This window comes from Fusarium redolens (assembly GCF_020744475.1).
Source record: "Fusarium redolens strain MPI-CAGE-AT-0023 chromosome Unknown BKA55scaffold_5, whole genome shotgun sequence".
Lineage (NCBI taxonomy): Eukaryota > Fungi > Ascomycota > Sordariomycetes > Hypocreales > Nectriaceae > Fusarium > Fusarium redolens.
In genome coordinates this window covers 847,058-861,199 of record NW_025763668.1, presented here as the reverse complement: position 1 = coordinate 861,199, position 14,142 = coordinate 847,058, and the positions used below count along the sequence as shown (strand labels likewise).

Here is a 14,142-nt window from a genome sequence, read left to right as displayed (position 1 = left end):
CTGTAGCCTAGCAGCTCAGGATGAATCCTTACGGACAAATTCCAGCAAGGCATTCGTCACTTCGGCACGTCTCTCAAGCATGATCCAGTGTCCCGCTCCTTCGAGAACCACTTCTTTGTAGCCCTTGCTTGCGTATGGTGTGATACCCCTCCCAATTTGATCCGCTCGTGTTACCATATCTCCACCACCGCAGATGCCGAGGACAGGAACTTTGAGCGTCCGTTGATCATCTGTCAGTGGATCCTCATCGTCTGCTTGGATTCCACGCATGAGGGAACGGTAGTAGTTGAGCAGGCCCTTGATGGTGTCCTTGCGTCTGTTTATCTCGAGCCAGCGGGTCTTGTCCTGTTCTGTGAGAAATGGAGGTAAAGGGCATGTCTTGTCGGAAGTAAGCCACTCTCGAGTTCCGTTTATTGCTGCAAGGCCTGTTATCCAGAGGGCATTATCGTCGGCATACGCGAGGTGGAAGAATGACTCCAGCTGTGAGAAGTCAGTGAATTAGTTCGATAGGACACTGGGACAAGCACACACATGGTCCAGGATAACTCGTTCGGCATCATATGAGTTGAAGAAATACCAATAACCCAACTGCATATAACCAAGCTCCTTCTGGCTCCAGACATTCAGTCCATCAATGTCAAAGAAGACTCCTGGCGCTGTATAGCCCGCCGACATGAACACCAGCTTGAGAAATCTCTCAGGATGCCAAACAACAACTCGGGACATGACCATAGATCCCCAGTCATGCGAGACGCCAATGACTTTGTCAATCTTTTCGTGATCTATCAATTCTATAAAGTGCCCACTGAGACGCTTCAAATTGTAAGCTTCAAGGTCAGCGCGTTTGTCAGAATCGCCATAGCCGAGACAATCTGGGGCAATGACTCCATAACCCGCTTCTGAGAGATCCTTAAATTGATATCGCCAGTCGTAGCGCGAAGACGGGCAACCGTGAATGAAGAGAAATGATTCTTTGTTGTCTTTGGCGGGAATGTAGTCGTAAGCATAAGTATCACCATCACTGGTGGTGAATCGCTTGTCGAAGTTCTCCATGACTGACAAGAAATATGCGTAAACAATGAGATTTGCGAATCAGAGTTGAGGCACCAATTGACCTGTGATATGTCTGAACCGCCTTGTCCGAGTCAAGGAAGAACTGAAAGGTCAGAGCTATAAAAGCTGCGCGTGGCTGCGCGCTAAAATTCAGTGGACTGTTGCCTATTCTTCTCACTGTCAAGGGTTATTCACTGCCCCGCCGTCAGATATCAACCCCTACGGCTGTCTCGGACAGAGCATCATCACAGCAGTGACTAGATCATCTCCAGCAAGGCTGGCAGCCCTAATAATCTTCAAATGTCACCCAATCTGGGTGCCGAGATCCCGGTTCCTCCCAAAGTGGCATCGACATTAGAGCCTCTTCCCTACAAAATGCCTATAGCACCAACGGACCAGGAAGAAGCGCTTCAAAGCACAGGAGACAGGTGTGACAAGAAAACTGACCATGCCTCATACACTGACCGAATCACCAGCAATATGACCTCGGATGTCAGGGCCAAGGAAGATGGCATAGCATTCTGGACGAAGCACACCAAACCGGTTCTCATATCCCTTCTCAAATCTGTTGGAGATTACACTCCTGAGCAACAGAATGCTCACCTCGAGTTTCTTGACAGCTACATCGTTCCGAGCATGGGTCGAGCGCCTAAAAAGGACCGCGCAAGATCGCTCCTGACCCCAAATGGCTCACCATTCGAAACCAGTCTCAACAATAGTGACAGCGGCAAGTCGTATGTGCGCTTCTGCTATGAGCCAGTATTTCCAGGTTCAGATGGTGTCACTGAAGATCCCATCCCAAGACTTGCTGAGAAGACAGGTGCTGATCTCCGCTGGTTCAACCAATTTGCCTCTGAGTTCTATCCATCGGAGGAAGATGCTGTGATTCTGGCGGGGAAGATGCCGAAGGATACTATTCGCATCCCCAAGGTGTTTCTGGCCTTTGACCTCAAAGATGACAAGCAGACTATGAAGGCATATTTCTACCCTGTGATCAAGTGGATGACAGTAAAGCAAAACTCGGATAGAGCTGGGTTTGACCTCATCCGACGGCTTGATCCACTGGGACCGTCATTCGGACCTGCCATCGACATGATTGAGCGCTATCAGAGCAAGTTGTACCAAGATCCACCTCTAACTGTGGTTATTGGTATCGACTGCATAAGTCCCGAACAAGGCGCTCGAGTCAAGATCTACATCGAACCCCAGTCCAACACCTGGGAAGCAGTGGTACAGCACGTCACTCTAGGAGGTCAAGTGACAGACAAAACGGCAATGGATGGTCTATCAATTCTTCGCGATATGTGGCATATCCTCATAAACGAACCAGAGGAGAAAGAATTTGATGAGAAGTTCTCAAAGAAGATCTTGGAAGCCAAGCCAGATGTTAGCGGAGCATGCTTTAGCTGGGAACTCAAGCCTGGCCAGGACATTCCTGAGGTGAAGATCTATGTGCCTATGAACCAGTACTTCAAGAACGACAAGGATGCTACCGAAGCAATGGAGAAAGTCTTTCGGAAGAGAGGATGGGCTTGGGGCACAGAGGGCACATATAAGAAAATTGTGTCTGATGCATAGTAAGTAGCTACTGATCTTTCAGATGACCATGTTACTAACGGCTGTAGTGGGAACGATGTTATCGATGATACGATTAAGACACCAACTGAGCATACGTTTGTCTCATTCAACTTCTCTCAGAAGAAGGGGGTGTACATGACAACTTACGTAGCACCATTTGTGAGGTTTCCTTAAACGGGTAGTGCAACGTTAGAGAAGCGTTATTAATAAGAAATGGAATTAATGTCTTGCATTATGGTACTAAAATTTAAAACTCTGGAATGTCCATCTCACAGAATGTATAGCCGCCTAAGCAGAGTCGTCTGGATCCTTCGTCCACTTCTCGATCTCCACAACCTCTGTATCCGGCGTGATGGGCGCGTCGATCTGGGAAGTGAACTTCTCAGTGGGGTCGCGGAGAAAGAAACCGGCTAAGAGGAAGGATTAGCAATCACATCTCGGTGGGTTTCACTTGTCTTTGATATTCACTCACCGATGCTAGCAACGACACATAGACTCGCGGTGGTCAACCAGACACCGCGAAAGCTTACACGGTAAGCTTCCAGAAGACCATCAACTCCAGCATGGATTATCTCTGGAGAAATGCCATGAATATTCTTTAGCGCCACTGTATCATTATGGGCAAGAGCGGGTATGAGTTGAGGCAACTCCTTTTCGGGGAAACCGAGTGGCAAGACGGCGTGAGCTATCTTGTGCCCCATGTTGGCTGAGAGGCCATGAGAGAATATGGCGTTGAAGACAGCCAATCCAATAGATCCGCCCAAGCTTCTGATGGAAATCATAAGACCAGAAGTAATGGCGATCAACTCTCGAGGCGTTGCAAAATGAGCTACTGTAATCAATGCTGGCATGCAAACACCCAATCCAAGACCCAGGAATATCGGATATATCCAAATAAGGGCCTGAGGTGCGGATTTGGACACAGTAGCCATGAGGATCATGAAAAGAATCTTGAAGCCGAAGGCTAGAATGACCGGGAAACGCAAGGCCTTGCGCATAGAGCACCATATGCCACTAACAATCGCAGAAATTCCCAAAGCTACAAACGCCATGCTGTACTGAGCTCCGATTACAAGACTGTCGGTTCCGAAGAGAGCACTGACTTCGAAGGCGAAATAGTTGTTGCCGCAATGGAATGCCATGCCCTCGGCAAAGATGCAACCCAAAGCGAGTGCAAAGTTCCGATCGCGGAAGAGACGATGATGAAACATGCCGTTCTTTTTGATCCATGCCTCATAGATGATTAGGGCTACTCCCGAAAGTACGCCAATGACAAATGTGACCAGTACATGGGCATTAGTCCATGAATATGGGTTCCCGCTCCAGGCGAGAGACATGCAGAAAAGTACAAGGGCAGGCGTTAAGAAGCCGTACCCGATCCAGTCTAGGTTACGCAGTTTCTCTGATACTGTGAAAACGATTTCCAAAGCTCTGGGGGGCGGGTTGTAAAGAAATTGGCATGCAATGGCCGCAACTGCATATATACCAGCGACCATGTACCAGTAGGCCCGGAAACCACCATGTTGCTCGTGTCTAGTCAACACACCGCCGATCAGAAGACCAACAATGGCTCCCAGAGAAGCAGCAACATTGATACTACCCTGTGCCCAAGGACGATATTTGCGAGCGACAACCTCGGAGGAAATGGCGTGGAGAAGCGGCTGCGCACCGAATGAGATCCCTGAGACGGCAAATCCAGCGATGACAGTGCCGGAAGATGAAGCTTTGGCGATAATGAGAGATCCGATAAAGCCAAGCATCGTTAAGAAAACGAGTATGGTCTTGCGACCCCAGAGATCGGCGGCTTGGCTAGCGGGAATGCCGAGAAGAGCTGTCAATATTGCGATGACTTCACTGTACCAGACCGAATCGCTGGAGCCGCCGACAACAGCGGCGATGTCTCTGGTCAAGGCACCAGACCCAACGACATTGGCGACTTGAACGAAGTACACCAGGTTGATCGACTGATATTAGTTCATTAGCCTGCAACTATCGAGTGAGGACGAAGATCGGACTGACCAACAGTAACAGCACACTCTTCATGGACACTTTGCTATTCTCCCGCTTATCGCCATTTCTTTCTCTAAACTCGCATGAGGATATATCAGACATAATTAATGATTGTATACGTCAAAATGAATGTCGTGGAGGAAATCAAGCTCCGGAAGTTTTCTAGAAACCGGTCTCGGTAGTTATAAGCCATGAGAAGAGAGCATGTGAGCCCTGCGCATTGACGTCGTATTTCCGTCTTGAACCTTATTTTGGCGCATTAGCCTTAGTTTCATGGTGTTGATGTTTCAAAAAGAAAGGTCATGGCGCAAACTTGCCTATCGCGTTATGCCTTCTGTCGCGAACGGGCACTGGTCCGAGTCTAGATGCTGCAGTCTACGCGACGATAAGCAATGCGCTTTGACCGCCATTAGCAGCTCAGACGTTCGCTCCGGTATTTAATTGACCACCTTCAACTTTCTTCTCTTAATACAGTAACAAAAAATATCGTCCTGATTAAAGCATGAAATGAAAGAGATGAGAAGCAGGTTTGTCTTTGGCCTTGGCTCATAAAATGCATTCACATTTCTCAGTAGATAAGATCATCAACGGACATGGTTTCCTGTATATCGAGGGCATGAACGATTTTGATTAGAAACTTGCTCGCCCTATATTTCGAACCATCACTTGCTTATAGCTCAATTTACTGGCCTCCCGTGAAGATCTTAGAAAAGTCGTGCTCGGTCCAGTACATGGTCGGCTTCAAGCCCGCCAATTTCCATTCCCCATCAACTTTCGCATAGGTATGTTGCATTACGGCATGACAGTGACCCTTCGCCTCAACAGTCTTCTTATCGGGCCCTGTGTATCGCTGGTGGGCCGCTCGGAGCTGGTGAGTACCGACTATGCGACCATCTGAGAGAGCTTCATACTTGGAAGCTCCGATGAAATGCTGGGTGTCAACAAGAGCGTCGCCAACAAATCCAGGATCTGAAACCATGGCGACAAAGTCTTTGGCTGGCATGGCATCCCACTTTTCACCCGTCACGACGGTATAATCGACCTTGAGGATGGCAGATTAGCGGGAAGAATGGCTGAGTATTTTGTGGGCGGGAACTCATACAATTAGTTCCGAGGCGACGATGCTGGCCAGGCGATCCCAATCCTGCGGGTAGGTTAGATACAGTTGGTACTGCATGGAATAACTACACAAACCTTTGAGTCGAGGCTGTCTCCCCAGTCAAAGGTAATTGAAGCAACCTGCAGCGCATCTTTCTCATGATATTAGTCACCAATTTTGGCTTTGGTTTGGAGGTCACTAACCAGCGGGATCGACCCTTGAAGTAACCATGGTGTCAAGATATTCAGGCAATGAAAGATATAGAGCGTATGATGGCCGGGTATTATTTCAAAGCAGGGAGTAATGGTGTCGTTCGGTTTTAGGAAAACTCAGAGGAATTATCTCAAAGTCAATGAGAGAAGCAATCATTATTATGAATTACGGAACTTCCGATCTCCCATTCCGTCGGTATCCCGATAGCGGATCTTCTCCGCCTCTAACTTGAACTGGTCAAGTCTGCTAACTAACCTTATGTGTCATGGCATGGGGGAGATGGGTTTAAGCCGGCTTAGATATGCAGTAGCAACTGCCGAGAACCCTTATACCAACCCGGCAGGTCCGGCTGTCTAAGAGCGGAGAAGTCGAATAAGAACATGGCCAGCTTAGAGACATCTGACGTTCAATCTCATCTGTATCTACTAAGTAACACCTTATCAAATCTTCTGTTAAATACTTTAACCCTTGACAATTAACATGGACTCAACAACTGCCCACCAACCAGTCAAGCCTCAAAAGATTCAGGAACTATTCCCTGATGTTATTATATCGGAAATCACCACGGCACCTGAACATGCCCGTTACAACTATGACGGCTTCAAACCAGATCGTCGAGTTCTCGAAGTAGGTCATGTCCGCTACCCCGGTCGCAGGCCGTTCGGTGTACAAACCATATATGAGCGAGATCAAGCCATCACGGTTCGCGATGGTGCCCGTCTATACGCAGATGTATTCCGCCCTGACACATCAGATACACAGCCCGTTCCGTGTATCCTTCCTTGGAGTCCGTACGGTAAAACTGGAACTGGACCTCAGAACTACGACTTCATGGCACCTTATCGAGCAGGTATCGCTCTCGACCGCACATCAGGCTATGAAAAGTTCGAGGCTCCGGATCCCGCTGAGTGGGCTGAGCGCGGCTACGGTGTTTTGAACATCGATGCTCGTGGTGCTGGGCATAGCGAAGGAGTCATTGCACGCTGGGGCATTCAAGAAGCAGAGGACATTTACGATGTCATCGATTGGCTGTCTAAACAATCTTGGTGTAATGGCTCTGTCGTCATGGCAGGTAACTCATGGCTGGCCATATCACAGATCAACTTTGCTTCGAGAATGCACCACCCTGCGTTAAGAGCCATCGCTCCTTGGGAAGGTTATACAGATCTTTATCGTCACTATGTTGCCAGAGGGGGGCGTCCGCATATCCCTGGCTTTCACCGGATGATCTCAAACGGTTTTGCGGGGCCTGAAGGGGCTGAGAATGTGGTTGCCATGCTTGAGAAACGCCCGATGTACGATGACTACTGGGAGGCTAAGAGGATTCCTGTTGAGAACATCGATAATATTCCTATGTACGTTGTTGCTTCGTATTCGAGCATGCTGCACACCTATGGCTCTTTCCAGACTTTTCGTCAAGCGAAGACGGAAAAGAAGTGGCTTCGAGTCCATCCATTTCAAGAGTGTAAGGAAGACCAATTTCTTTCGCCTTTCTCATGTTATCGCGTGTAGTTTCTACTATACTCATGGTTGAATATTGCTGATTAACTGTTGACTTATAAGGGTACGACATGTTTCGACCGTCCGTCTCGGATGAACTTCAACAGTTTTTCGACTTCTATTGCAAGCCAGGCACTATCACAAACTCCAACTGGGAGGCTTCAACGCCTAGGGTCCGCCTTTCACTTCTAGGCTTTGACGCAGATGGGAGTTCTGCCGCGACGATTGTCGAAAGGCCTGAGCAGAGTTATCCACTTGCACGACAAAGGCTCCGAACTCTATACCTTGACGGGACAACAGGAAAGCTGGTGGAGTCAATGCCAGATCAGGAATTCATAAAATCTTATGAAGGAAGGAGCTTAAGTGATGAATTGGTGAGTCTTGATTAGCAAGAGAATATGCGCAAAAGCTCACCAAACCTTAGACTTTTACAACCATATTTGACGTCGCAACTGGGCTGGCAGGTTACCCCAAGGCAGTGTTACACATGTCGTGCCTTGACCATGATGACTTTGACGTCGTTGTGCAGATCCGCAAGATCGACAAAAAAGGCCGGCAGCTCTCACATCTCAACTATCCTTGTCCTGTTCCTATTGACCAGGTACCCGATGTGAACACAGCCAAGACTTTGGGTCCGCAGGGTTTCCTTCGAGCCTCACACCACGTCTCTCTTGACGGAGATGGTGGTCCTATAGCTTCCAATGATCTGTCATGCGAGACAGATGTTTTGTACAGCCACCGCGTTCGGCAGCCCATTACTCCTGGTACAGTTGTCCGTCTCGAGATTCCAATCTGGCCGATTGGGATGGTGTTTGCTGCTGGAGAGGGTATAGCGCTGAATGTTTCTAGACATGATATGTGCCTGCCAGAAACAGAATCTTGTCGCTTGATAGAACCAGAGGATGAGAATGTCGGACGGCACTATCTTCATACAGGAGGGCAGCACGATAGCCATCTGATTGTTCCTCTTATCATGGGATAGTGCAGTCAACTTCAGTTATACAGGGGCCGATACCTCTTGATCTTGTCAACTGGACGTGATTGGGGTAGAAGGCGTATGCAAGACTCAATCCTAAATTCAACAGTTCATAATTTTCACATTTCTTCCTCACATCCAAGGCAAGCCTCAGAAAGCAACGAAAAAAGAAGCCTGTCAGACGTCCATCAATGCCCGCCCCAAAAACGCGCCCGAAGGCAGACCGCTCTCAGGGCCGAGATCATCAAGAGTAACATCTCTCTATACAGCAGCCACTCAAAGAGCAACTACCGCCATCCTTGCGGACAGATCGAGAGGACCAAAAAAGGGTATTCACTCTAGGGCATCGAGGATATTCATTCATCAACCAGGGTGGGATCTGTGGCTCTTTTAGGGAACCAAGAGAAGGTCGAATACTATAGAAATGATTCTCTGAAGTATTGTCGACATGAAGAAGAAAAGAAGAAAAGTCCAAATGGTCGGCGACAGAGCAGACTTTTATAGAGACGTGCTGTGGATACGGTTACTAAGCGGTTTGTTTAGCGAGTGCAGAGTTTTTCGCTGACTCGGCGAGATTCAGATGAGGCTGACTAGCCAAGGTGCACGGTGATGAAAACTCTTTCTTCCTTCAGAAAGGTCTCTTCTTATTGGGCAATATGCTTCTTTATGTTACTTTATTTGCTGTTGTCATTTGTTGATCTGGAGGGCTCTGGATGTTCCTTGTTTCATTCGCCAGTTGTCGTTTCTCAAGATGGGGCTTTTATTCTTCCGCTCCGCTGCCGTACACGATCCAATCAATCTCTGCTTCTCCACTTCTGAACATTCTGAGGTCTTGTGTGTAGGGTATCAACAGTATATGGCTTCACTCGACACCTTAACACTCGTTTCCACTGTCAAATAGTTGAGTTCAGTCATATAGTCCAGCTATAGTTATTGGATCTGAAATTGGAATGAGATAAATAGACCTTCATCTGAAACGAAGTGACTCGATTTTCTGACGTGCTTTGGCAAAGGATGGTACACTATGTTCTCTAATTTCTATCGTGAACTGTCAAACCCAATATGAAACCACGATTTACCTCTACAGCTTTGAACTACAGCATCCAGAGTCTTTCTTTTTCTCTTCTGTATAGAGCACACTCTTGTTTTTCTCCTGTGTCGAAGGAGCGACGTCCAACCCTGGATTCCCGGAAAAGAAATTCACTGGCTTCAACCCAACCATCATTTTCTCACTCGGCATAACAGGCCAATCTTCAATACGCGGGTTATGAGTGGAGCCAAAAGTATGCCAGATGACAATGTCCTCATTCCTCACGGAATGAGCAACTCCGGTATTCCGGCGCTTCGTAATTACAGACGCCAAGCCGTCACCACCGGCTGATTGCATCGTGTATTTACCCGCAGGGAAATGATCGTTGTCTTCATACCTGGTCACCCAGACCGCATGTTCCGCAAACTCTGAGCGCTTGGCATGGAAGGAGTCAGGGTGCGCGAGAAGCATCTGGCTGTAGAACGGCATGAGCTTGAAGCCGACTGGCGTACCGGTGATGGGGTTGATTTTGTTCTCGTTGACGAATTTAAAGGTGCGCGCTTTTGTAAAGTCAAGATCGAAGCCTCCTTCTTCTTCCACGGTCTGACTCTCGGTAACATAGCCTACGCTGAAGGGGTTGTGCACGGCTGGATCGTCGATGGGAAGTGGCTTGGACTCTTCGACCACGAGTGAGTTGGTATGGCCGTCAATTGCGGGATCGATGCGAAGACTGAAAAGATGCTGATGATATGGCGCTAGAACACCAGGTGCCACGATAGTTCCATAAGGATACGTCCCCTTGTGATCTACAGAGGTTGGCGCAGTGGAGAGAATACCTGTTGCCCGAACCTCGTAGAAGATGGAAGCATCTTGGCTGAAGTGCCAGGCGAAGATGTATTCATAGTTGCTAACAGTGATTATAGTCTGCAGGACCAGAATTCGAGAACGAGTTACGACCGGAACATTCGTGCGGAAGTTGGTATGCTTCCACAGAATTCCGTCGTCCTGTTCATGGCAGCAGACAACATTGGGTAACTTCAGAGGTTCACCCGAGGACGTGTTATGGTAAGCGTTGAAGTACTTGATCGTTCCAAGGCAATCACAACCAAGCTGGAGGTTATTGGCATTGATACCAGCGCCATCGTTGCCGAGGTCGAATGCAGCCTTTCGTGGGTATGGGGCTCGTGGATCGCCGTACGGTACGAACATCTCAGCCAACGAAAGGCGATAAAAGAGACTTCGCCCATCATATCGAACGTCATGAAGAGTGAGACCTTCTCGGTAGTTGAAGCCAACTCGGAGATCCCATTTCTCCCAGGTTAGACGATTGCCTTGGATATGGAACGACGGACCATCGGGCTGAGTAACATGAAGCGGTTTGGTAGTAGTCCTGGGGCTTGGTCGTAAGTCGGGATGATATTCGCTTGCAGCAGTAGAGTGCACTCGTCGGTGATCAAATGGCCTTTTCTCATTGTTCGCTCTTTCGTCTGGTGTTGTTGGTAGACGGTAAACTTTCATGACCCCAAGAGACTCGGAGACTTCGGCGCATATATCCAAAGGGTAAGCGTAGTAGTTCGCATTAGGGTTCTCTAACAGTCGCAGATAGAACCAGCACTGTTCAGATTCAGTATACCAAACACCCACGAAGCCAAGAAAAGCCTACCATGCTAACTCGATGAGTCATATCATTCATTCCATCCGTGGCATAAGCCCACGGTTCAACGACAACAGTCGCTCCTACAGGGAGATCAAGAGTCTTTATCAGAGCCTGGACCTCTTCATTGGCGAGACAAGCAGCTTCGACAGATTTCATGTAATCGGTATCGATGTAAGAATGCTTTCCCTTGACGTGCTGCTTCTTGACAACTTTATCAGTGTCAAGATCGACGATGAGCTCAAAAAGGTGATTCCCTTCAGTTTCAGCTTTGATGGATGCCTCCACGCGAGCATAGCGAGTTGGCATATGATCAATGGGTTGATTGAGATGCTCTTTTTCGAGATAAGGGGTCATTTCCTTCTTGGCAGGCTCGAGAAGAGTGATGACGCGGAAGTTGGGGTCATGGTCGCCAAAGTGGGGGCGCACGATACGTGAAGCCTAGATTTCTCAGCTTAACATTTCTAAGATTGAAGATTATTGAATTGATGATTGACCTACCCTCGAAATCTCCACGGGCGACAGAGGGTCGAACGGATGGGGAGATACAGCGGTCATTGCTGCGGCGTCGATTGTCTATAAGGCTCAAATTTAATGCTGGTATGACCTTGCGTAAACACAAAATATCACGAGAGACTCAGAAGTTTATATACGAGTAGAATTAAGTTGGCGAACTGTCGTAGTGATTGATAGATAACGTTGCGCCTTCCAATGACATCAACGATGCAAGATAAACCTCACGACCGGCCCGGCTGATGTTTTTTGACTTTTGTTCCTGATATTCTTACCTAAGTGCCACCAAAAACCCCAATGTTTTGCGCAAGAGAGGGGAAACGTCACCAAAGCCTTGCCTTTGGAGGTTATAAAACGCGGTTCCCCTCTTGCCTCCAAAGGTAACGCGTCGCGCTAGCGATCGTCATGTGTAGACCTTTTGCTGATCGAACCTCTAAAGGAAACGTCAGATCCGGGCCGGAATAGATAGCTTATCTGTGTAACGGCCCGGTATCTTTATCTCAAACTCATCAATATTTTGATAGATCGCTCTGACTCTGACTCATTCATCAGAGGCTGATCGCATATTGGGTGCAAATGTTGGTGCGCTCGCAATACCGACCATATCTCACGAAGCGCGCTCAAAGAACAGTCTGGCAAATAGTCCGCTGCTATGCATAAAGAACTGAGACATCAGCTGAAAGGCTCAAGAGTCGGTTTTCGAAACTTTCGCCCAGAAATTCGTATTAAAATTAGAATGTTGCACAAATTCAGCCTCGCTCGTGAAACCCAACTTCATTTCCAATCCTGACAGCCACGCCGTACAACATAAGCATTTCGCCAAGCCATTACCCAAGACCCCGTACCCATTTTTGGGGCTCATCCGATAGCTTAATCTTGATACAAAGCATCTTGCTCCTAAACGTTATAATCTGGGGCAGATAAGCGGACTCGATGATAGTGGACCTTCAACGTTTCGTCGGCCGTGCTATAAGTGAGCGTCCCGCCAGTTCATCGCCATTTTTCGCATGAGCGTTGGCAGTCAAGATGGTACTCCACGCAACTGCCAATGTTGCGGCCCCGGGGCTGTGTTGATTATAGGGGTTATTGCCAAGCAATGCATGTAACCTTTGGCTTGAGAAATGCATGTCTCACGTACCAAGATGTTCTCTAGACTGAGGTAAGCGCCCGCCAATTGGCTCACCGTAACTCCGAGTCTTGGATCATCACATCCGAAGGGCAATCCCATGGGTCAAGATGTCCATGTTGACAACTGTATGTATGGCAACCCCAGACCTTGCCCCGGAAACGGTGAACAAGCCGTCCGGCGGCGATGGGGTCCAAAACGCCGGTAACCGAAGACATGGATGGAAAAGAAAGCGACATTTTGTCCAATCAGCGTTGACACAAAGAAGGTGAGCGTGTCGACTGTCAAGCAGCTGGCGGTTTGAACATCTTCTAGGAAGTTCTATGGTATTTCTAAGTGCGTCACAAGTGAACCATTCAAACCCTCAATTGACAATGAAGCAGTAAACTATTGACTTTGATGGCAAATTCTGCATTCCCATTATAAATATTATTTGATAATTTAAATATGTTGGAGTATAGTAATGATCTGTATAGGGTGACATCTGTCAAATCTGCAATGTTGCGAATCACACATTTTGACAGCCCAAGATTTAACGCCTGGGCATCTTACAAAACAACCCCAACAATTCAATCAGATTTGACTTGCTCCGCTCGTCCGGGATCAAGATCTGTCCAAAACCTCGGTAACTAAGTCTTGGAAGATGAGCGCCTCTCTTGGCTTCCAAGACAACTCCAACTCTGATGTTGTAATGTCTGGGCACGCGCAGTGCTGTAACATACAAAAAATTAAGGCTCAATTTAGGGCTCGTTTAGCGCCTCGGGCATTGATTGCCGGATGCGGAGAAGCCAGTAACAGTAGTAACGTGATCGGAGAATTGCCACCCGAGCCTTGTTTTAGCCCGCCCTATGAGGAGTCAGATCTTGTAATTTTTACATACAACAAAGATAAACTCATTAGCTAAAATGCTACCGAGACCGAACCAGGATCGGAGAAGTAAAAGAATCCAAGCCACGCGAGTTCCACGTGTCATCTAAAGGCTAAAAGCATCAGCATGCATTGTTAGGACATGTCGAGAGGTGAGGGGAAGGAATATCACATCCTTCCGGCACGTGGAGGGAGAGATTGTCATTCTTGGAACAGATGTCATCACTGACACAGCACAGACTTGATGCATATAACCGCCAAGTTATTGAACATCTTGCCTAAATAAGTGTGCATTCCATTTGACCGAGTCATTGCAGCCAAGGCAACAGAACATCATGGATGAACCAACCAAGCTTACTCGCCAAGATTGGGATGCGTTGTTATGACTTCCTCATACAAGATGCCAAGTGCCGCCAAGTCGCTGGGGTAATGCTCACCTGATAACGAGCTCCAATGCTTTATGTTTTGTGTGGGTATGAGATTGATATTCGTTCCCACCTACTAACACCTTGGCTATTGCTTG

General features: G+C 47.9%; 6 protein-coding genes across 6 annotated transcripts; 2 read left to right on the top strand and 4 right to left on the bottom strand.

Moving 5' to 3' along the window:
* Positions 1–15: 15 nt before the first annotated feature.
* On the bottom strand, positions 16–1,053 carry BKA55DRAFT_591936 (Alpha/Beta hydrolase protein; the record flags this gene model as incomplete). Its single annotated transcript, XM_046195321.1, has 2 exons — positions 16–480; positions 532–1,053. The coding sequence occupies 2 exons, from the start codon at positions 1,051–1,053 to the stop codon at positions 16–18; spliced, it is 987 nt and encodes a 328-aa protein (XP_046051859.1).
* A 167-nt stretch (positions 1,054–1,220) lies between these two features.
* BKA55DRAFT_562129 (tryptophan dimethylallyltransferase-domain-containing protein) lies at positions 1,221–2,861 on the top strand. The gene is made up of 3 exons (XM_046192230.1): positions 1,221–1,481; positions 1,530–2,630; positions 2,679–2,861. The coding sequence occupies exons 1-3, from the start codon at positions 1,354–1,356 to the stop codon at positions 2,803–2,805; spliced, it is 1,356 nt and encodes a 451-aa protein (XP_046051858.1). The 5' UTR covers positions 1,221–1,353; the 3' UTR covers positions 2,806–2,861.
* BKA55DRAFT_735967 (major facilitator superfamily domain-containing protein) lies at positions 2,849–4,772 on the bottom strand. Its single transcript, XM_046201317.1, has 3 exons — positions 4,651–4,772; positions 3,104–4,595; positions 2,849–3,041 (listed from the first exon to the last, which is right to left on the bottom strand). The coding sequence occupies exons 1-3, from the start codon at positions 4,741–4,743 to the stop codon at positions 2,920–2,922; spliced, it is 1,707 nt and encodes a 568-aa protein (XP_046051857.1). The 5' UTR covers positions 4,744–4,772; the 3' UTR covers positions 2,849–2,919.
* Positions 4,773–5,131: 359 nt separating this feature from the next.
* On the bottom strand, positions 5,132–6,085 carry BKA55DRAFT_638964 (Scytalone dehydratase). Its single transcript, XM_046197093.1, has 4 exons — positions 5,944–6,085; positions 5,836–5,891; positions 5,744–5,785; positions 5,132–5,683 (listed from the first exon to the last, which is right to left on the bottom strand). Exons 1-4 carry the CDS (start codon positions 5,969–5,971, stop codon positions 5,324–5,326), a joined length of 486 nt encoding a protein of 161 aa, XP_046051856.1. The 5' UTR covers positions 5,972–6,085; the 3' UTR covers positions 5,132–5,323.
* Positions 6,086–6,348: 263 nt separating this feature from the next.
* BKA55DRAFT_735965 (Alpha/Beta hydrolase protein) lies at positions 6,349–8,815 on the top strand. Its single transcript, XM_046201316.1, has 3 exons — positions 6,349–7,418; positions 7,517–7,827; positions 7,878–8,815. Exons 1-3 carry the CDS (start codon positions 6,434–6,436, stop codon positions 8,433–8,435), a joined length of 1,854 nt encoding a protein of 617 aa, XP_046051855.1. The 5' UTR covers positions 6,349–6,433; the 3' UTR covers positions 8,436–8,815.
* A 613-nt stretch (positions 8,816–9,428) lies between these two features.
* BKA55DRAFT_296199 (copper amine oxidase) lies at positions 9,429–11,919 on the bottom strand. Its single transcript, XM_046185580.1, has 3 exons — positions 11,615–11,919; positions 11,123–11,554; positions 9,429–11,073 (listed from the first exon to the last, which is right to left on the bottom strand). Exons 1-3 carry the CDS (start codon positions 11,669–11,671, stop codon positions 9,511–9,513), a joined length of 2,052 nt encoding a protein of 683 aa, XP_046051854.1. The 5' UTR covers positions 11,672–11,919; the 3' UTR covers positions 9,429–9,510.
* Positions 11,920–14,142: the final 2,223 nt, after the last annotated feature.